The 21796-nt window shown below is 37.9% G+C and overlaps 1 protein-coding gene across 11 annotated transcripts in view; it reads left to right on the forward strand.

The window, feature by feature from the left end:
• Positions 1-21796, forward strand: part of ZRANB3 (zinc finger RANBP2-type containing 3) — a 304975-nt gene that overhangs the window by 215584 nt on the left and 67595 nt on the right. For all 11 annotated transcript variants that reach the window (XM_050750964.1, XM_050750966.1, XM_050750961.1 and 8 more), the window contains 3 exons: positions 13641-13760; positions 17311-17430; positions 19975-20154. In XM_050750964.1, coding sequence (XP_050606921.1) covers positions 13641-13760; positions 17311-17430; positions 19975-20154 — 420 coding nt within the window. The remainder of the gene's footprint in view (positions 1-13640; positions 13761-17310; positions 17431-19974; positions 20155-21796) is intronic.

Genomic DNA, 21796 nt, shown 5'->3' on the forward strand with positions numbered 1-21796 from the left:
TTTAAACTATACCCTAGAATAAATGGACATAACAGATAGGTACATAACATTCTGCAGTTGTACCCTAGAACAAAAGGACTTAACAGATATTTAGAAAACATTCTACCCAACAGCTGCAGAATATACATTATATTCATCAGCATATGAACATTCTCTAAGATAGACCATATGATAGGCCACAAAACAAGCCTTAATAAATTTCAGAAAGTCGAATGTTTTTGTTTTTGAGACGGGGTCTTGCTCTGTTGCCCACGCTGGAGTGCAGTGGCACAGTCTCGACTCACCACAACCTCCGCCTCTTGGGTTCAAGTGATTTTCCTGCCTTAGCCTCCTGTGAAGCTGAGATTACAGGCATGCTCCGCCACTCCCAGCTAATTTTTGTATTTTTAGTAGAGACGGGGTCTCACTATATTGGCTAGACTGATCTTGACCTTCAGGCCTCAAGTGATCCACCTGACTTGGCCTCCCAAAATGCTACGATTACAGGCATAAGCCACCAAACCCAGCCAAAAAATCAAAGTATATCAAGTACTCTCTCAGACCACAGTGGAATAAAATTATAAATCAACTCCAGGGCTGGGCATAGTGACTCATGCCTGTAATCCCAGCACTGTGGGATACTGAGGTGGGTAGATCATAAGTTCGGGAGTTCAAGACTGGCCTGGCCAACATGGCAAAACCCCATCTCTACTAAAACTACAAAAATTAGCCAGGCGCAGTGGCAGGCACCTATAATCCCAGCTGCTCAGGAGGCTGAGGCAGGAGAATCGCTTGAACCTGGGCGGCAGCGGTTGCAGTGAGCTGAGATTGCGCCACTACACTCCAGCCCGGGCAATAGAGTGAGACTCCATCTTAAAAACTAAAAAAGAAATCAACTACAAAGAAACCCTCAAAACCATGCAGATATATGAAAATTAAATAGTCTGTTCCTGAATGATCACTGAGTCAACAATAAAATCAAGATTGAAATTTACAAATTCCTTGAACTGAATGATAATAGTGACACAACCTATCAAAACCTCTAGGATACAGCAAAAACAGTGCTAAGAGGAAAGATCATAGCATTAAATGTCTGCATCAAAAACTCTGAAAAAGCACTAATAAGACAATCTAAGGTCATAGCTAAAGAAACTAGAAAAACAAGAACAAACCAGACCCAAACCCAGCAGAAGAAAAGAAATAAAAGAGCAGAAGTAAATGAAATTGAAACAACACACACACAAACAAGTTCTTTAAAAATATAAATCAAGTTGATAGACCATTAGTGAGGCTAACCAAGAAAAGAGAGAAGATCCAAGTAGGCTCAATTAGAAATGAAACAGAAGATACTACAACCGATACCACAGAAATACAAATGATTATTCATGGCTGCTGTTAACACCTTTATGTGCACAAACTAGAAAACCTAGAAGACATGGATAAATTCCTGGAATTACACAACCCTCCTAGATTAAACCAGGAAGAAATAGAGACTCTGAACAGACCCATAACAAGCAGCAACATTGAAATGATCATTTAAAAATTGCCAACAAAAAAAAGTTCAGGACCAGATGGATTCACAACTGAATTCTATCAGACTTCCAAAGAATTGGTACCAATCCTATTGAAACTATTCCAAAAGACAAAGCGGGAATCCTCCCTAAATCATTCTACGAAAGCAGTATCACCCTAACACCAAAACCAGGAAAGGATATAACAAAAAATGAAAACTACAGACCAGTATTTCTAATGAACACAGATGCAAAAATCCTCAACAAAATACTAGCTAACCCAAATCCAACAGTATATCAAAAAGATAATCCACCATGATCAAGTGGGTTTCATATTGGGGATGCTGGGATGGCTTAACACACACAGGCCAATAAATGTTATACATCACATAAATAGAATTAAAAACAAAAATTACCTGATCATCTCGATAGATGCAGAAAAGACATTTGACAAAATCCAGCATCCTTTCGTGATTAAAACCCTCAGAAAATCGTCATAGAGGGAACATATTTTAAGATAATAAAAGCCATCTATGACAAACCCACAGCCAACATTATACTGAATGGGGAAAAGTTGAAAGCATTCCCCCTGTGAACTGAAACAAGGCAAGGATGCCCACTTTGACCACTTATATTCAACATAGTACTGAAAGTCCTAGCCAGAGCAGTCGGACAAGAGAAAGAAATAAAGGGCATCTATGTCAGTAAAGAGAAAGTCAAACTGTCATGGTTCACCAGTGATATGATCGTATACCCAGAAAACCCTAAAGACTCATCCAGAGAGCTCCTAGATCTGATAAATGAATTCAGTAAAGTTTCAGGATACAAAATCAATGTACACAAATCAGTAGCACTGCTATACACTAACAGTGACCAAGCCAAGAATCAAGTCAAGAACTGAAGCCCTTTTACAGTAGCTGCAAAAAAAAAAAAAAAGAGGAAAGAAATATACCTAACCAAGGACCCGAAAGACCTCTACGAGGAAAACTACAAAACACTGCTGAAGGAAATCACAGACAACACAAACAAATGGAAACACGTCAACACATCCCATGCTTGTGGATGGGTAGAATCAATATTGTGAAAATAATCATATGGCCAAAAACAATCAACAAATTCAATGCAATTCCCATTGAAATAACCATCATCATTCCTCACAGAACTAGAAAAAACAATCCTAAAATTCATATGAAACCAAAAACTCGTAGCCAAAGCAGGACTAAGCAAAAAGAACAAATCCAGAGGCATCACATTACATGACTTTGAACTGTACAATAAGGTTGTAGTCACCAAAACAGCATGGTACTTGTGTAAAAATGGGCACATAGACCAATGGTACAGAGTAGAGAACCCAGAAATAACGCCAAATAATTATAGCCAGCTGATCTTCGACAAAGCAAACGGAAAGATAAAGTGGGGAAAGAACATTCTATTCAAATAAATGGTGCTGGGATAATTGGCAAGCCACACGTAGGAGAATGAAACTGTATCCTCATCTCTCACCTGATACATAGATCAACTCAAGATGGATCAAATACTTAAATCTGACCTGAAACAATAAAAATTCTAGAAGATAACAGTGGAAAACCCCTTCTAGACATTGGCCTAGGCAAAGAGCTCATGACCAAGAACCCAAAAGCAAATACAACAAAAACAAAGATAAATAGATGAGACTTAAATAAATTTAAAAGCTTCTGCACAGCAAAAGGAACAGTCAGCAGAGTAAACAGACAACCCACAGAGTGGGAGAAAATCTTCACAAACCATGCCTCCAATAAAGGACTAATAGCCAGAATCTACAAGAAATGCAAACAAGTCAGCAAGAAAAAAAATAACAATAATCCCATCAAAAAGTGGGCTAAGTACATAAATAGACAAATTCTCAAAGAAGATATGCAAATGGCCAAAAAAACATGAAAAAATGCTCATCATCACCTATTATCAGGGAAATGCAAATTAAAACCACAGTATAATACCACCTTGTTCCTGCAAGAATGGCTATCATTTAAAAATCAAAAAATAAGGCCGAGTGCAGTGGCTCACGCCTGTAATCCCAACACTTCAGGAGGCCAAGGCAGGCAGATCACTTGAGGCTAGGAGTTTGAGACCAGTCTGGACAATATGGTGAAACCCTGTCTCTACTAAAAATACAAAAATTAGCCGGGTGTAGTGGCGTGTGCCTGTAGTCCCAGATACTCAGGAGATTGAGGAAGGAGAATTGCGTGAACCCAGGATTTGGAGGTTGCAGTGAGCCGAGATTGCACCACTGCACTCCAGCCTGGGTGACAAAGCAAGACTCCCTCTCAAAAAGAAAAAGAAAACGCAAAGGCATAAGAATGATACAATGGGACTTTGGGGACTTGGGGGAAGGGTGAGAGGTGTGTAAGAGATAAAAGACGTGTAACTGGGTGCAGTGTACACTGCCCAGGTGATAGGTGCACCATAATCTCAGAAATCACACCTAAAGAACTTATCCATGTAACCAAACACCACCTGTTTCCCCAAAAACCTATTAAAATAAAAATAAATAAATAAAAATAAAATAAAACAATGGAACTTTTTTTTAAAATAATGATGATAAATAGTAAACAAAGGAATGAACCAAAAATAATCAATGTTACCAGTACAAAGTCAATTAGTGGAGAATCTCCAATAATTAGGAGAATTACTTTTCTTCTATGTCATTGTTTTTGTTGCTTTGTAATATATGTTGAGAATACAATGGATGAAAATGAACACATTCTTCAGATTTGTGATCAGCATAATACTTTCCTAGAAAAAAAAACAGATACCTGTGTTACGTATGGTCTGGCCATCTCTCAATTCAAGTACATTACAACAGGTACCACAACAATGCCTCATTTTTAGAAGAAACCATTTTGGGAGAAATGCCAGTTATTTTTCTATGAAAAGGATTAAAGCCAACCCATAATTTAAAATTTCTTGTCACTAGAGGGATGGCAGCATTCCTTCGTGCCTTAACAACTTTCCAGAAGGCAAATTACTTTAAACACGTTTCCATTATGCACAAAGTGTGTTTCCTCTTTAATTGCCTCAGCAGCTTAGCACAGGTGGAATCCTATTTATAATATGCAGTGAGGTATAATGAGGCCACTGCAATATTCCCTGCCGCACAGGGTCTGGGAAGATATGAGACTGAAGAGCGCTTCTTCTTGTGCCGTTTCTGTAGTTTCGGAAAGGATCTCTGGCTCTGAATTGGGGACACTCTGCCTCCTCTTCATTAGCAGGAAATAGTCAGCAATAATCAATACAGTGCAAACAAAATAATGTTACCATTTTAGAGGATAAAAGAGTATATTAACCATATGGAGATGTGGCATGGAGGAAGGCTTTATTAAAGATAAGGAAATAAATCCACTTGAGAAGGAGTGTTCTAAGGTTTTTGAGGTGGCAAGAATGGATAGGTTGGAATCACAAATAGAGGAGTTTACCATAGAAAAAGAAGAAATAACCTCTCTGCCAGGCACGGTGGCTCACGCCTGTAATCCCAGCACTTTGGGAGGCCAAGGCGGGCAGATCACCTGAGGCCAGGAGTTCAAGCAGACCAGCCTGACCAACATGGAGAAACCCCGTCTCTACTAAAAATACAAAATTAGCCAGGCGTGGTGGTGCATGCCTATAATCCCAGCTGCTCAGGAGGCTGAGGCAGGATAATTGCTTGAACCCGGGAGTCAGAGGCTGCAGTGAGCTGAGATTGCACCATTGCACTCCAGCCTAGGCAACAAGAGCAAAACTCTGTCTCAAGAAAAAAAAAAAAAAGAAGAAGAAGAAATAACCTCTCTTGTTACAAAAGGAAAGGAAGTGAGGATGAGTAAAGTAAGGAAAGGTAACAGAATTCTCAGATGTGATTCTATTTTCTTTGGGCAAGGGGTGGTTTGAGAGCTGGGAGTCATAGGTTATGATGTTGAAATAGTTTTTGCAGTTTACTGGAGAAATATGCTAATAATAGGAGCTAATACTTTGTAATGTCCACTATGTGCCAAGCACTAATCCAAACATATTTCATGGACTAACTTATTTAATTTTCACCACAACCCTATGCAGTATAGGTACTTTTATCTTCTTTTATAGATGAGAAAATTAAACCACAGAGATTAAGTGACTCTCAATGTCTCTCACATTGTAAATGATGGAGCTAGTATTCAAACCCAGACTGTCTGGCTCCAGAGTCCATGTGCTTAGCCATCATTCTACAAGGATAGCTAAATAGACATAATATTTGTTAATGACCCTGGATTAATGTGTTACCTATTTTTCTATTAGTGATTTTTTTAAGGGTCAGAGTCTTGCTCTGTTGTCCAGGCTGCAGTGCAGTGGTGTGATCGTGGCTCACTGCATCCTCTAACTTCCAGGCTCAAGCTGTCCTCCCACCACAGCCTAATGACTAGCTGGGACTACAGGCATGAGCCATCATGCCTGGCTCCCTATTAGTGATTTTTCAACATCCCTGAATAGGCATGGAAAAGATGCAGACTTTAAAGTCTGTACATTCTGTGTGTTTTGATTTTTAACACCCAAATAAGGTTTATTCTGTACTTATTGCCATGACTAGTGGATGGAGTTTAGAAATAAATCAAGAATTTTTTTAATAATTGAATTCAGTTTTAAAAGAATTAGATTAGCTGTTTTGTTTGTTTGAGACAGGGCCTCACTCTGTCACCCAGGCTGAAGTGCAGTGGCACAATCACAGCTCACTGCAGCCTCAACCTCCCAGGCTCAAGCAGTCCTTCTGCCCCAGCCTCCCAAGTAGCTGGGAGTACAGACAGGCACATGCCATCACACCCGGCTAATTTTTAAATTTTTTGTAGATACAGGCTCCCACTATGTTGCCCAGGCTGGTCTCAAACTCCTGGGCTTGAGCAGTCCTCCTGCCCCAGCCTCCCAAAGTGCTGGGATTATAGCCATGTGTCGCTGTGTCAGGCCTAGATTAGCTGTTTTGATCAATGACTTTTATGATCAAACTTCCATGAAAATAACTTTCTTTAAGTTCATAATAGTATTGACTTTACTTTGTCAAAATTTGGGTGAATTTTGGGTAAATGGAATTATGTCATTCTTAGGAATGCTGTCTCATGTATCCTTGCCAAGTTGATTGATTGATTGATTGATTGATGGATAATGATTGCTTTATTATAACTTGTTCTGAAAACCTTACGGAAAGATTTAGGATCCCAGGGTTTTTTTGTAAAATTGTGTTGGTTAAGATATTAAATTGGAATTACCTTTTTCACGGGGGATTGTATCCCATCTACCCTTCAGTGTGCTGCTTGTGGAACTCCGTCAGTGTCAAAAGATTCAATGTATTAGAGGCATTAGATTTGTATTTGCAGATATATTTATAAGGAAGTAAAACATTCTTTGAGATAAGAAAATAATACTTTTGATAGTTCACTGGAACCATCTTTTGAAGTGAAATTATTGTTTCTTTGGGAAAATTTGGGCATGAGGCTCTGTAAAAATGTTCAAAGCCCTGACATTATGGTATGGAAACTGCTAGTCTTCTCCTGAAGGCTGTCTCCTACCAGATTTCAAAATGTTTACTAACAGATTTGAAAATGTTTTTTCAGGCTGATGAAAAAGTTTCTAAATTAAAAACTATCGGCAAAGGGGGAAGGGATATTGGAAGACAATGTCTAGCCTTCGTTTTGTGGTGAGCTGCAGAAGCTAGGCAAGGAGTAAATAAACAGTGCATATTCTCTTTTACTTTGGTACTTGCCTCTGCTTATTTAAGATAATTTTAAAGGATAGAAAGTAAATCAACTATCACAAAAGAAATAAGTTGTTAAGGAACAGTATAAGATGAGGTAGATAAATGAATAAAAATAAGAGAGTATATCAACTGATGAATGGATAAATAAAATGCATATATATTCATACAGTGGAATATTATTTGACATTAAAAAATAAATGAAGTGCTGATGTATGCTACAACATGGATTGGAAACCATTACACTAAGTTAAAGAAGCTGTCTCAGAAAACACATATATGATTCCATTTATATGGAATGTCCAACAGAGTCAAATCCATAGAGACAGAAAGTTAATTAGTGTTCACCTAGAGTTGAAATGATGGGGAGCTGGGGTATGACAGCTGAGAGGTAAAGGAATTCTTTTTAGGGTAATGAAAAGGTCCTAACATTGTTAGGTTGTGACTGTTGTGATGATACACAATTCTGCAAATGTACTAAAAGCCATTGAATTGTACACTTAAAAGAGTGAATTTTATGGCATGGGAATTATATCACAATGAAGCTATTTTTTAAAAAAGAGAGAGAACCTAGGTTCTTCTGTCTTTTGTTGTCTGACCCAGTTCGCTGCTTGCCCTCAACAGCTCCTATTATAGCCCCAAGATGACTGCTGCATTCCAGGATATCAGATATGAAGTGCAGCCCATAATGTCTAAAGCAAGGAAAAGTGTTCCTAAGAGTGCCTTTGTCAGGGAGGATGTTTTTTTGAAACCCTCAGCAGACTCCTTAGGTGTCATATTAGTCAGAATCATTTGCAGGGGAAATGAAAATGCTAGGTTTGCTTAGACCAATCACAATTCACCTGTGACTAAGAAGACATTAAAAGAGCTTTAAAAAAAAAAGAGTTTGAAAGGTCATGCGATATCTGAACAAAACTGTCATTTGACTGGGTTCTGAGGACTTCAGGACTTAAAGGGAAGCTTTCTTTGTGCTCACACTCTCTTAGCTGTAAGTTATAGCTGTTAAAGAAAAGATTATTCGGACTTGTTAAAAACAGTAGGGAAGACTACTCAAGACTATTGCAGTATAGAGGTCAACTGTTTTGCAATAGGCGAGAGAGGTTGAGCTCAATTCCAAATGCAAGGACAAGTAGAGGTTTATAGCCAGCAAGTAGGTTGAGAGAGTTGATGAATGGAAAATTACTAAGAGGAGACCTGAAGAGATTCTTGCTAAAGACAGGCCAAGGCTTTATACATCCAAAGGTGCGGAATGAGGAACTACATCCAATATCAAGAGTGGGGGGATTTTCACTGAAATGACTTAGTAGGGTTCTTATAAGACTGGGCTATGCAGGCCTGGCAAGGATAGGATGGACACAGAAGACCAAGGTGAAGGCTTAGTTGCACAGAGGGCTCAGGAGAGCCTAACTAAAGTGAGATCAAAGGAGAGTCTTTGTCATAGTTCAGTTTTGATGTTTTTGTCTTTCTTTTTTTTCTTTCTTTTTATTTGATTAAAAGCCAACAATTTGAAATCAAATAACTTTTATCAGTTCTTCAGTGCAATATAGATTTTTCTTTAACCACTTTTACCTCAGAAAGTAAAATGTGTACCTCTTCACTGAAAAAAAAATGAATATTCTCTTTATTGTTGTATTTTATTTTATTTATTTATTTATTTTGAGATGGAGATTTGCTCTTGTTGCTCAGGCTGGAGTGCAATGGTGCAATCTCAGGTCACCGCAACCTCTACCTCCCGGGCTCAAACGGTTCTCCCACCTCAGCCTCCCGAGTAGCTGGACCACAGGCATGCGCCATCACGCCTGGCTAATTTTATATTTTCAGTAGAGACAGGGTTTCTCCATGTTGGTCAGGCTGGTCCCTAACTCCAGACCTCAGGTGATCCTCCCACCTCGGCCTCCCAAAGTGCTGGGATTACAGGCGTGAGCAACCGCACCTGGCCTGCATTTTTTTAAATAAGATATAATGTATAGTTAATTACTTAAATTAGACCTTCGACTAACAGGCTCATTACTAACAGATCAATTCTAGTAAAATAAAATAGAGTTTTGAACACATGCATTTTCTGCAACTTCTGTGAAACCTGAACCGGCATAACCAAGACGTTAATTATTATGAGAACCTGCCATTCCACATACTATGTGCTTAAGATCGTTTGGAAGCAAATTCCTGTTCAGATAATTTCAAATCTGACAATGCAGTGATAGTTTTTATTAGGATAAAATCAAAATAGTTAAAATGCATGCATAGTACATTTTAAAATGAAAATCTGTGTAATCCCCAGCTTAAGAACCTAAGAGAATCCCAAAAGTTCATTTGTAACTTTTGATGTTTTGCTATACTAAACACATTTTCTCCTAAAAAGCAGTATCACAAATGATGGTTAAGTTGCTTTGTTAGTCCTAAGAGCCTATTTAGCCAGTTATGTAATTGAGCTTTATAATAATGTTAGGAACCATAAACCTTTTTGAAGCACTAGTGGAAAGGAGTGGGAAAAGGGGGCTTGAACTTTGGCATCAGCATCTCTGGTCGTGATGGAAGCAGGTGATATCAGTGGAGGAGACTCTAACAAAAATTGCTCACTTGGGAAGAGGAGGGGGAATCCATCTGAGACTAGAGGTTTAGCAATTATATAGTTTGTAAATCTGGACTGGATAGTAATGAATGTACCTTAAAAGTACTCCATCTTGACATGTACATTTTGAAAGGCTTATCACAGTAAATATAGCTCTTTAGGCAAACATGCACTTTATTAAAATGGTTCAGTTGCCATGACAACATATCCGGAATTTATAGCTCCTTGTTTTGACAGTACTTCATTTCCACTTTCCAAGGCACTGAAATCCAAGGCTAAAGTTCTTAACAGCCCCTTCTCTCATTGTATGATGAATTTCTGTGGTTTAGAAAACTTAGACATGCAAAATGTCATTTGCAGAATCTGTCATGTGACTTTATAGTCATATATATGAATTTTAAGTAGGTATTTTTCAGTTTCGAAATGCCTTCTTTATAATTTTTTATTACCAAACCTACATAGTATCATAGTTTAATGACCAGAGATCCAAAAAATAACAGTCCTCTAACCTTATTTCCCAAAGGCAACAACCTTCTTTTCTTTCAGCTGATTTTTTTTTTTTTTTAGTATTTACTTCAAATCCCTCAGCACCATACTTATATTGCTGCTTGGTTTGTATTACTATTTGCTTTGTAATTTTAGCTGTCATCAGTTGCCTTCTTAATACGGAAGATAAAATTTTAGCCCTTTCTGTTATTTCCATCCTTCCATGAAAGTGATAGTCATAGTTTTACTGATTTTATAGCAACTTATTACCAATTTTGGCTTGATCAGTATGCACCATGTTTATTATTAGAACCATATTTACAACATTTACAGGTGAAATATATGCTATGGATATGTTTTCTTCCACAATTCATTTTATTTTCTTTGGCATTAATAATTATAAACGTTTTTATTTTCTTCTTTTATTAGTTTTCTGTGTAGTTGTCACTAATTCATCCTCAAAGTTTTCCCTAGTTATTTAACCTCCTCCCATTATCTTTAAACATTAAGCATTGTATTAATCTCATCTTCTTAAAGAAATTTCCCCTGGTTCCTTCTGATTAGCTCCAGTCTGAACTGTTACTCTTTAGGCCTGCTGCAGAGCTCTCATCCTAGAGATTTTCACCTCTTTCCTTTATATTATTTTCTTTCTTTGTTTACTTCCTTGTTTTGTTGGAGGATTTTCTCCAGTAGCCTCCCAAGAAATGGTATATTGGAAGCAAATTATTTGCATTCCTTGCGTATTTGAAAATATTATTATTCTATCTGATTTTTAATTAGCTGGATATAAAATTTAGGGAAATCATTTTCTCTCATTTCTGGTATTGGTATTGAGAAATCCAATACAATTCAGAATTGTTACTCTATTTTGATTCTATGAAATCTTTTCTTCCCTTTCTGGAAGCTTATAGAATCATTTCTGTGTCCCAGTGTTCTAAAATTTCTTGATAATGAGCCTCGTTCTGGGTCTGTTTTCATTCATTGTGAAAGACACGAAGTGGGTCTTTTCCATTTTTCATTTTGGAAACTCATGCCCTTCAGTTATGTAGAACTTTATTTCTTTGATTATTTTTGTTGGTTTTTTTTCTCTGTTTGTTTTCTGAGAATTTTATTATGCCTATATTTTCATACATTGCCCTCATGACCTGATCCCCTAATTATTTTATATTTTATATTTCTTTTTTTTTTTTTTTTTTTTTTTTTTGAGACAGAGTCTCATTCTGTTGCCCAGGCTGGAGAGCAGTGACGTAATCTCGGCTCACTGCAACCTCCACCTCCCAGGTTCAAGCGATTCTCCTGCCTTGGCCTCCCGAGTAGCTGGGATTACAGGCGCGTGCCAACACGCCTGGCTAATTTTTGTATTTTTGGTAGAGATGGGGTTTCACCATGTTGGCCAGGCTGGTCTTGAACTCCTGACCTCGAGTGATCCGCCCGCCTCGGCCTCCCAAAGTGCTGGGATTACAGGCGTGAGCCACCATGCCTGGCCTACATATTTTCTGTCCACTTTCTGGGAGATTTCCTTAGCTTAGTAACCAATGAATTATCCATTTCTGCTATTATATTTTTCATTTCTGAGAGTACTTTTTTCTCCTCCTTATATCTCTCTCTCTTTTTTTTTTTTTCTGGAAAATGGTCTTGTTTTATAAATGCAATCTCTTCCAGTTTTCTTAGCTCTGTATATTTGATCTGTTCATACATGTTGCTTTCTACAAATATCTATTGATCTTTGGTTGGTTGCTTATATTTACAAGAAAGACACTAACCACTGACTAGAAGCTCTGCACATGTATATGATTTATAGACTATGGCCTTCAATAAAGGGTGTTCTGAATGGGATGTCTCCTTGGGAAACCCCTGATAGCAGTATCTTTAGTTTTTTCTCTTGGCTGCTCAGATTCCTTAGAAAAGAATCACTTTATATGATTCTACTCTCTTGCCTGAAGGACATAAGCCTGTTTCTGTTTGGGGAAGTATAGGGGTAAGAAGGCTGGGAGAGAGGGGCAGATCTCAGCATTTATTTTGTAACTTTCATGTAATCCCCATGAATTTTGTAGGATATACTTATCATCAATATAGGATTCCTCCATCCAAATACCCTCTATTTTATCCACTCCAGAGAATAAGTCTGTAGTTTTCTACCAGAATGGTTATAGTAGTTACTTATTGTATGGCATAGGTAGAGAGAAGGTAAATAGCAGTATTGTACATAATCAACTACTTAAACATTATTTCAGCAGGTCCTTCTAGCCACACCTGTCCCCATTCCAGAGGTGTCATTTTCTGAACCTTTTTAGATGACTGCAGCATAATTCAAGTGCTTCTCCAGTTTCCATAGCCAGTTTAGGATCTGTGAGATTGGTTAATCAGTTGTCAGTCATTATGTACTTCTTAGCTTCCAAAGTTTTGTTGCTATTGACTTTTCTCCAGTTCTCTTTGTCCCTCTACACTTAGATATCTTTTAAACATAGCATTGAGATGGAGCAGAAGTTAAATGTGGTCAGCCTGGTATCTTTTTCCAAAAGTTGTAAATAACCAGATTTTTTAAAGTTAAAAGATACATATATTCATATTTTAAGCTTAATTCATGCGATCCTCTTTAATTCCTATTTATTTCATACCAAATTGATTTTTCACTCTTACTAAGTAACTTGGCCTCAAGTTACCTATTAATCTGAACTTTTTAAATTTTCTTCCTTCTACCTCACAATTGTTCTATATGTCCCCCTGTTCTCTCAGACCTCACTACTGTTGTCTTCATCCCATCACTCCAGCCTCTTCTGGAACCTTCTCCATCCCAGAGATACGCTAAATGACCTCATTTCCATTTATCTTAATCTGTGTGCTCCTTGAACTGCCTATTTGTAAGTCCACCTAAGTTTCTTAAGTAAAAAACAAAAACAAAAACAAAACAACTTTCCTTAAACCTTACTCTTTTCAGTCTTCCCTTTAAAAAAAAAAAAAAAGTGCTCTTCATCTGATTTTTTTGCTCTCTATTTTCTCCTTAACTCTGTCCTACTTAGTCTTATATGTAAACTTTTTTGAAAATCACCTTCTAAACAAAACTGCCAACTCCTTCTTGATCATAGCCTACTTGACTACCTCCTTTCCGTTGAAACCCATTGTTGTGTTGTTTTTTAATTCTTCTAATTCTTGTCTTCTTCTCGTTTAACTGCTCAGGTTTTTCCCTTCTTGTCCCTCTTCTTCAACATTTTCCTTATATGTGGGCTTCTACTTCCTTAGGCTACCTAGAGAACAGTGCAGCTAAAAGTTCATATTTACTGATTTTCAAGCCGCTTTATTAAAAGTGACAAATTTTAAATAATCACTTTTATGACACTAATAAGGTTTACCTTTTAATATTTAGGCAGGTGCTGTAAAGGATTATATTAAGATGATGCTTCAGAATGATTCACTTAAATTTCTGGTTTTTGCTCACCATTTAAGCATGCTCCAAGCTTGCACAGAAGCAGTCATCGAAAATAAGGTATGTTGCTATTTTTTAATTAAATACTTTTTAGAATGCATATTTTTACTATACTAAACTTCAGTTGTAGTCTCATAATTGAGGAGTTTTTTTTCTTCTTTAGATGATGGTATATAAATTATTACACATTTTTCTTGAAAATTATATTAGTATTATATGTGATATACTATTAAATTTTCTCTTTTCTTAACTGATCTCATAATTTTCCACTGACCAAATTATCTAGATTGATTAAAAATATGCTGCCATGCCGGGCGCGGTGGCTCAAGCCTGTAATCCCAGCACTTTGGGAGGCCGAGACGGGTGGATCACGAGGTCAGGAGATCAAGACCATCCTGGATAACACGGTGAAACCCCGTCTCTACTAAGAAATACAAAAAACTAGCCGGGCGAGGTGGCGGGTGCCTGTAGTCCCAGCTACGCGGGAGGCTGAGGCCGGAGAATGGCGTGAACCCGGGAGGCGGAGCTTGCAGTGAGCTGAGATCCGGCCACTGCACTCCAGCCTGGGCTACAGAGCGAGACTCCGTCTCAAAAAAAAAAAAAAAATATGCTGCCATGATAGGCTATAATGTGAATTTCATTTTTGTTCCTGGATATACCATTTTAGAGTGGCATAGGTGGTTAAACGTTAGACTTTCTATTTACCTGCATGGTGGCCTTTGAATGTGGGTGACATAGAGAGGAAAGAATGAATTTGGCCAATGTTAGTACCCAACTGCAGTCATACCATTTAAACTTCCAGGCAGTGTATGGAAAATGATTACTAAAATTTAGTGTAGATGTATTTGAAACATATGGCCTAAGTAATTTATCAGGTTAGCTCCATCAAGCCATGTGGCTTTACTGCATCTTCTTAGGTCTACCTGGATTTCCAGTAGTCCACCAGTGAGTGGCAACATCTTCCTTTGTTTCTATCAAAGATAAAAACTTAGCATACGGCCGGGCGCGGTGGCTCAAGCCTGTAATCCCAGCACTTTGGGAGGCCGAGACGGGCGGATCACGAGGTCAGGAGATCGAGACCATCCTGGCTAACACGGTGAAACCCCGTCTCTACTAAAAAGTACAAAAAACTAGCCGGGCGAGGTGGCTGGCGACTGTAGTCCCAGCTACTCGGGAGGCTGAGCCAGGAGAATGGCGTAAACCCGGGAGGCGGAGCTTGCAGTGAGCAGAGATCCGGCCACCGCACTCCAACCTGGGTGACAGAGCGAGACTCCGTCTCAAAAAAAATAAAATAAAATAAAATAAAAAACTTAGCATACATTGTTTAAACATTAGTTAATATGTTCATTAATATTACCAAAGAAATACTTCTAGTATTTCCTCCATAGGAAGAGTTATAATAAAGTGCTGTACATTAAAAGGTACTTTCTCACTGATTATATAGTTTCTGATAAACACCCTCTAAGAGTTAATTAACCTTAATATTTTTTAAATGATTGGGCAAGAAATTAAATTCCTAATATTTTTCTTATTCTGATTCCATTATACCTTAAAACTACTGGGATCGATTCGAAGTATGGTAGTCTTTTTTTCTTACATCCATTTTACTGATATGTTTAGAATCCCATTTAGCTTTACTAAGAGTTAAAAATGTAGATATAGGCCAGGTGCGGTGGTTCACACCTGTAATCCCAGCACTTTGGGAGGCCGAGGGGAACAGATCACCTGAGGTCGGGAGTTCCAGACCAGCCTGACCAACATGGAGAAACCCCGTCTCTACTAAAAATACAGAATTAGCCGGGCGTGGTGGCACATGCCTGTAATCGCAGCTACTCGGGAGACTGAGGCAGGAGAATCGCTTGAACCTAGGAGGAGGCAGAGGTTGCAGTGAGCTGAAATCCCGCCACTGCACTCCAGCCTTGGCAATAAGAGCAAAACTTCTTCTCAAAAAGAAAAAAAAGATATTTATGGGGTTGGAGGTGAATTTTTCCCCAACTCTCCCTACCCTGACAATGTATTTTCTTTAGAAAGACCCTCAGAGGATTTTATAATCTTCCTTAATGGCTATTAAATGGTTCATTGGTCAACGTATGCTTGCTCTTTGAGGACAGAACATTAATACGGGACATTCTTTTTAATAATTAACTTGGATATTCCCTTATAAAAGTGAATATTCATATGTTCCAACTATTCAAGGCTATATTTTCTATAGCAGTACATATATGAATAAGGTTTTTTGAAATTTAGGACTATTTTTAGAAGTTGGATAGTGACTTCTTTTTAGCTATTCTAACACATAGTGATAACCCCCTTTTGTCAACTCAAATCATTCTTAAAGACAGCAATGTTCAGTTTAACACTTAATGTTTCCCTACATTTTTTTTTTTTTTTTTTTTTTTTTGAGACGGAGTCTCGCTCTGTCGCCCAGGCTAGAGTGCAGTGGCGCGATCTCGGCTCACTGCAAGCTCCCCCTCCCAGGTTTACGCCATTCTCCTGCCTCAGCCTCCCGAGTAGCTGGGACTACAGGCGCCCGCCACCGCGCCGGGCTAATTTTTTTTTTTTTCTTGTATTTTTAGTAGAGACGGGGTTTCACCGTGGTCTCGATCTCCTGACCTTGTGATCCGCCCGCCTCGGCCTCCCAAAATGCTGGGATTACAGGCGTGAGCCACCGCGCCCGGCCTGTTTCCCTGCTTTTTAAAAATGTGTGTGGTTGCATCAGTGCCCCACCTCACTGGAGATGACCGTATCACATATTTCTTTTAAGTTTAATAATGTGTAAAACCAGAATTCAAACGATAGATTAAAAGCTCTGTTTTCTGGCTGGGCACAACGAGGCGGGCGGATCACGAGGTCAGGAGATGGAGACCATCCTGGCTAACACTGTGAAACCCCGTCTCTACTAAAAATACAAAAAATTAGACACGCATGGTGGCAGGCGCCTGTAATCCCAGCGGCTCGGGAGGCTGAGGCAGGAGAATGGTGTGAACCCGGGAGGTGGAGCTTGCATTGAGCAGAGATCGCGCCACTATACTCCAGCCTGGGCGACAGAGCAAGACTCCGTCTCAAAAAAATAAATAAATAAATAAAGCTCTATTTTCCCAGTTAATATTTGAGATATTTCAGAAATAAATGTACTACTCTTCATGAATCCATAATTTGTGGGCAGAATCATCTTTCTCTTTTCTCACGTCTGGCTTTATTTTCACTTTAGAATTAGTGATCTTAAAACTTTAGAGTTAGTCTGATCCATGGTTTAAAGTTGCATGTCAATTTACGTAGAATTTTACTGAAGACAGCATTAGCTTAATTCATAAAAGATATGTGGAGCTTCAGCTATATACAAGGCATTGCCCTTGGCATTGATGGGATAAAGATGAATTAGACATAGACTCTACCCTCAAGTAGCTTAAAAGATTAAAAAAATAAGAAATTGTTATAAGAAGCTATTTAAAAACTTGGTAAGATTCTTCTTGTATAACATTTAGCAATCTGTCATCTTAACCAAGTTCCATTTTGTTATGTGACCGTAAAAATAAGCTGTAAAATATATAAAATGAGATGGGTACATAGGGGTTTGTCCTAATTTTGCCGTTTCCCTTGTTGATGCTAGACTCGTTACATTAGGATAGATGGAGGTGTTTCATCTTCAGAAAGAATACATCTGGTTAATCAGTTTCAAAAGGATCCTGACACTCGTGTGGCTATCCTAAGCATTCAAGCTGCTGGCCAGGTAAGAAATTTTCAATGAAATGTCATTGAAATAAGAAAAAAGGCCATTCACTATAACTTTGGTTTATAAACTTATAATTTTCTATCTTGATGCCTTGTATAATAAATATTAATTCTTCTTCAGAGAGTTCCAGAAAGTATAATAGAAAGAGGCCTTGACGTCTTTGACACAGATCTCCTAAATTTTCAGGGAAAGTATGTCTTTGAAAGAATATACTTTCAAAGAAGAGTAAGAAGTGTATAGTTAATTTGATTGTAATCTTTTTGCGTGACCTTTTTTCCTTCCTTTGAATTTGTATAGGCTTTTCTCATACCTGTCTCATATCCAACCCCTCACTTACTTGATTAGGTTTGAAGGCAAGTAAACAGAAATTCAGATTAAGACTGACTTAAATACACAAAGTTTAATTCTCTTATGTAGACAGTCCAGGCCTAGCATGATGTTTGCACAAAGTCCTTAGGACCTACACCCCTTCTCGCTTTCTGCTTTACCACTCTTAGCAAGTATCTCTTATCTAAAAGGGCTGCTAGAGCTTCATCATATCTGCAGTTCAAGCAGCTGCCTGAAGAAAAGCACACTGCATCTCACTGTCTTGTAGTTAGTCCCACAACCACACCTAATTTCAAGGGAAGCTGGGAAGAGTATCCTTTTTTCCATGTAGCTCCGCTAAAAATTGGGTGTTATGTTACAAAGGAATAAGAGAAGGATAGATATTAGGGAAAGTAATGGCAGTCTCTGCCACAGTAGATAAGAGGGGATCTTCTGGACTGTTTTTCTGCTAACATTCTAAAATATTTTGTTGTAAATGTCTAAGCTAGGATATTTAACATAGGGAAAAGTAATTGAGCATACTGCTGTTCAACCAAGCTGATACATGCCAAAGATCTGCTTTTACCCAGCTAATTAAAATATATAAAATTGTATACAGAGAGAAACGTTTATGAGGATGAAGCAGTTCCACAATTCACTGGGAGTTCTAACCAAAAGGACGGTTGTCTCAATGCTTCCCTCACGTTCAGTTAACCTTCCAATAATCGGAGTTATTTATCTGTTAGACTATTCCAACCATAGAGAATATCATCAAAAAGGGCTTAGAATTAGAAATGAAGTACTTAGAGCTAGGGAGGTGCTAAGTAGGAGAAAGCCAGACGGGAGAGTCTAGGACCTTTTGAAATTAATAATGTATGGGGCACTTACATTTTATTCAAAGCTGTTTCTGAAGACCTTATATAAATCAAGACTCATATACTTTAGGACTGATATCTCCATAGGAATAAAGGAAAGTAGAAAGGTCTTTGTTCTTGGTACTGTGAATCTTACATTATAGTTTAGCAGCTGCTTAGAGTGGTATTGATCTTGCCAGCATATTTTCCCTTTATGCTTGTATAGTCAAACGATGCTTTTTATAAAATTAAAGATGTCTCTCTTTAAAAACTACTTTTTATTGTTTCTGCATTATTTCTAATATTCTGTGGCATTTTCAGTCCTAAATAGCAGCATAGTTTAATATGTGTCTCTGTATTTTTATTACCTCTAACTTCTTTTTCAGAGACTGATTTTCAGTAAGTTTTTCAGCTTGAGAACTAGTACCACCATTTAATTAATGCTAGCATGATTTTGTTATGTGACATGAAAATATTTTAAGTGAAAATAACATATCAAAATAATAGCAGTCACAAAAGTCACTCACAGGAGTTTGGTGCATGTGAACAACAAACAGCATTGATTAAATAATACTCTGAAAAAATGGCACATATTTCTGTTTACCACCTAATGTCATTTTACTGCTATATGGCTATAGCATAAGCATGGTTCACATTTCATTCAGCCTACCAACATTAAAGTCATGCATTTTTTGACACATTGTTTAGTTTGACACATTTTTTAGTTTGAGGGTTTTGCATTATTTCATATATTGATTATAAAGCAAGACTTAGTTAATGTTTTTATGTCACACTATTTGAAATTCATGAAAATGCAGTTGTACAGAAAATGCAATTGCATTGTATATATTGAGACATAGGCAGTAAATTTCAGCTCTTTGGAATATAACATGAGAAATATCACAGGAAGAAAATGGTATAACCAGAGACATTTTTTTCTTGCTTTATAACATGACAGTGTGAATTAAATGAAGAGGATGTAAATGCTGTCTGCCTAGTTGCTATAGATACCATATGTTGGAAATTGTATTCTCATTTATAAAGTATTTTATTAGATTTTCCAGTGGTAATGTGAATCCATTCATCATCAGAGAATAAAGTGATTTAGTTTATATACTTCCATCAAGCTGACTTTTGAAATTTTGAAATACCTTTCAAATGTGTTTTTTGTAGTTCATCTAGCTATGCTATGTTGCATTAAACATTCTTCATTTGCCTTTCATGAATTAAATCTTAATTTGGCCTAAAATAAACAACTAATTTGTTTTCAAGTCCTTCAGTGTTCTCCATTTAACATGTTCAGAAAGACTTTATTATATATGGCTGTATGTTACATTCTCAACTTATTTGCATCTCAATTTATTTGCTTTATTTCACTTAGGGATTAACATTTACTGCGGCAAGTCATGTTGTATTTGCTGAGTTGTATTGGGACCCTGGACATATAAAACAAGCAGAAGACCGAGCTCACAGAATTGGCCAGTGCAGTTCTGTGAATATTCACTACCTTATTGCAAATGGAACTCTAGACACCCTTATGTGGGGAATGTTGAATCGCAAGGTAAAGCTTGAACTTAAATCAAGTTAGCAGCTTACTTATTATTAACCATAGCCAACTGAGTTAAGAGGCTGAGTTTTAGTGTTTTCAGGCAAAGGATACTTAAGTACATCAAGATGATGATAATAATAGAGACCAAGTTAAGAAAAGGCTTCAATAGTAGTACCTTGCCTGCTCTCTTCTGTAATAAGAGAGGCATGAATTTCCACATATTCCTGTTATCTTCTAAGCCCTTCTACTACATTAGAGGGACAATGATGGGGTTGGCTAGCAAGGAAACATAATGTCGCACCATTGCACTCCAGCCTGGGCAAGACTGTGTCTCAAAAAAAAAAAAAGGATTAGATGATTTCTGGGTTAGTTTGTTTGGGCAGCCATAACAAAGTACCATAGATTGGGTAGTTTATAAATAATAGAAATGTATTTCTCACACTTCTGGAGGCTAGAAGTCTGAGATTAGGATGCCAGTGTGGTTGAGTTCTGGTGAGGGCCCTCTTCCAAATTGCTGACTACTGCTTTCCCATTGTGGAAAGAGGTCAAGAAAGCTCTTTGGGGTCTCTTTTATAGGGGACTAAGCCCATTCATGAGGGCTCCACCTTCATGACCTAATCACCTCCCAAAAGCCCCACATCTGAACACCACCAACATTGGGAGTTAGGATTTTAACATTTAACATTCTGAATTTGGGGGGGATACAAGCATTCAGCCCATAGCACTGTTTTTCAATTAAGTGTTTTTAAAGCACTGAATGTAGATATTCAAAATGGCCAATCTTATGTTGGTTAAGTTTCAAAGCATATAAATATTAGAATAAAAGTTTTTATGAAGAAAGTGAATAGTATAATTTCTCAAGTTAGACTTTTTCTCATTAAGCATGGAACCATTGACTGGGTAATGGGTTATAATTTTGGATAATTATTGCTATGGTTTGAATGTTCATTCCCTCTAAAACTTACTTTGAAACTTAATCCCCACTGTGGCAGTATTGAGAGGTAGGCCATTAAGAGGTGATTGGCCTTCTTTCCCACCCTCTTCTAAAAAAAAGAAAAAAAGGTGATTGGGTCATGAGGGCTCTGCCCTCATGAATGGATTAATCCATTCATGGATTGAGGGATTAATGGGTTATCGTAAGAGTGGGCCCGGTGGCTTTATTGGAAGAGGAAGAGAGACCTAAGCTAGCACCACTCAGCCCCCTCCCCATAAGATGGCCTGTGCTGTCTCAGAACTCTGCAGGTACCCACCAGCAAGAAGCCTTCACCAGATGTGGCCCCTCAACCTTAACTTCTCAGCTTCCATAAGAAATAAGTTCATTTTCTTTATATATTACACAATTTCAGATATTCTGTTATAAGCAAAAGAAAACATACTAGATGTCAATGAAGAGTCAAACTGTAAAATATTTTAAGAGATTTACTCTGAGCCAAATATGAGTGACAGTGGCTCATGACACAGCCCCAGGAGATTCTGAGAACTTGTGCCATAGGTGGTTGGGCTACAGCTTGGTTTTATGCAAGGTGGGGTGGAGGGAGGCATTGGTTCCAGATCACAGGTGGATTCAAAGATTTTCTGGTTGGCAGTTGATTGAAAGAGTTTATCTGAAGACTTGGAATACCTGGGTTAAGATAAGGAGTTGTGGAGACCAAGG

The sequence above is a fragment of the Macaca thibetana genome, chromosome 12, assembly GCF_024542745.1.
Source record: "Macaca thibetana thibetana isolate TM-01 chromosome 12, ASM2454274v1, whole genome shotgun sequence".
Taxonomy (NCBI): domain Eukaryota; kingdom Metazoa; phylum Chordata; class Mammalia; order Primates; family Cercopithecidae; genus Macaca; species Macaca thibetana.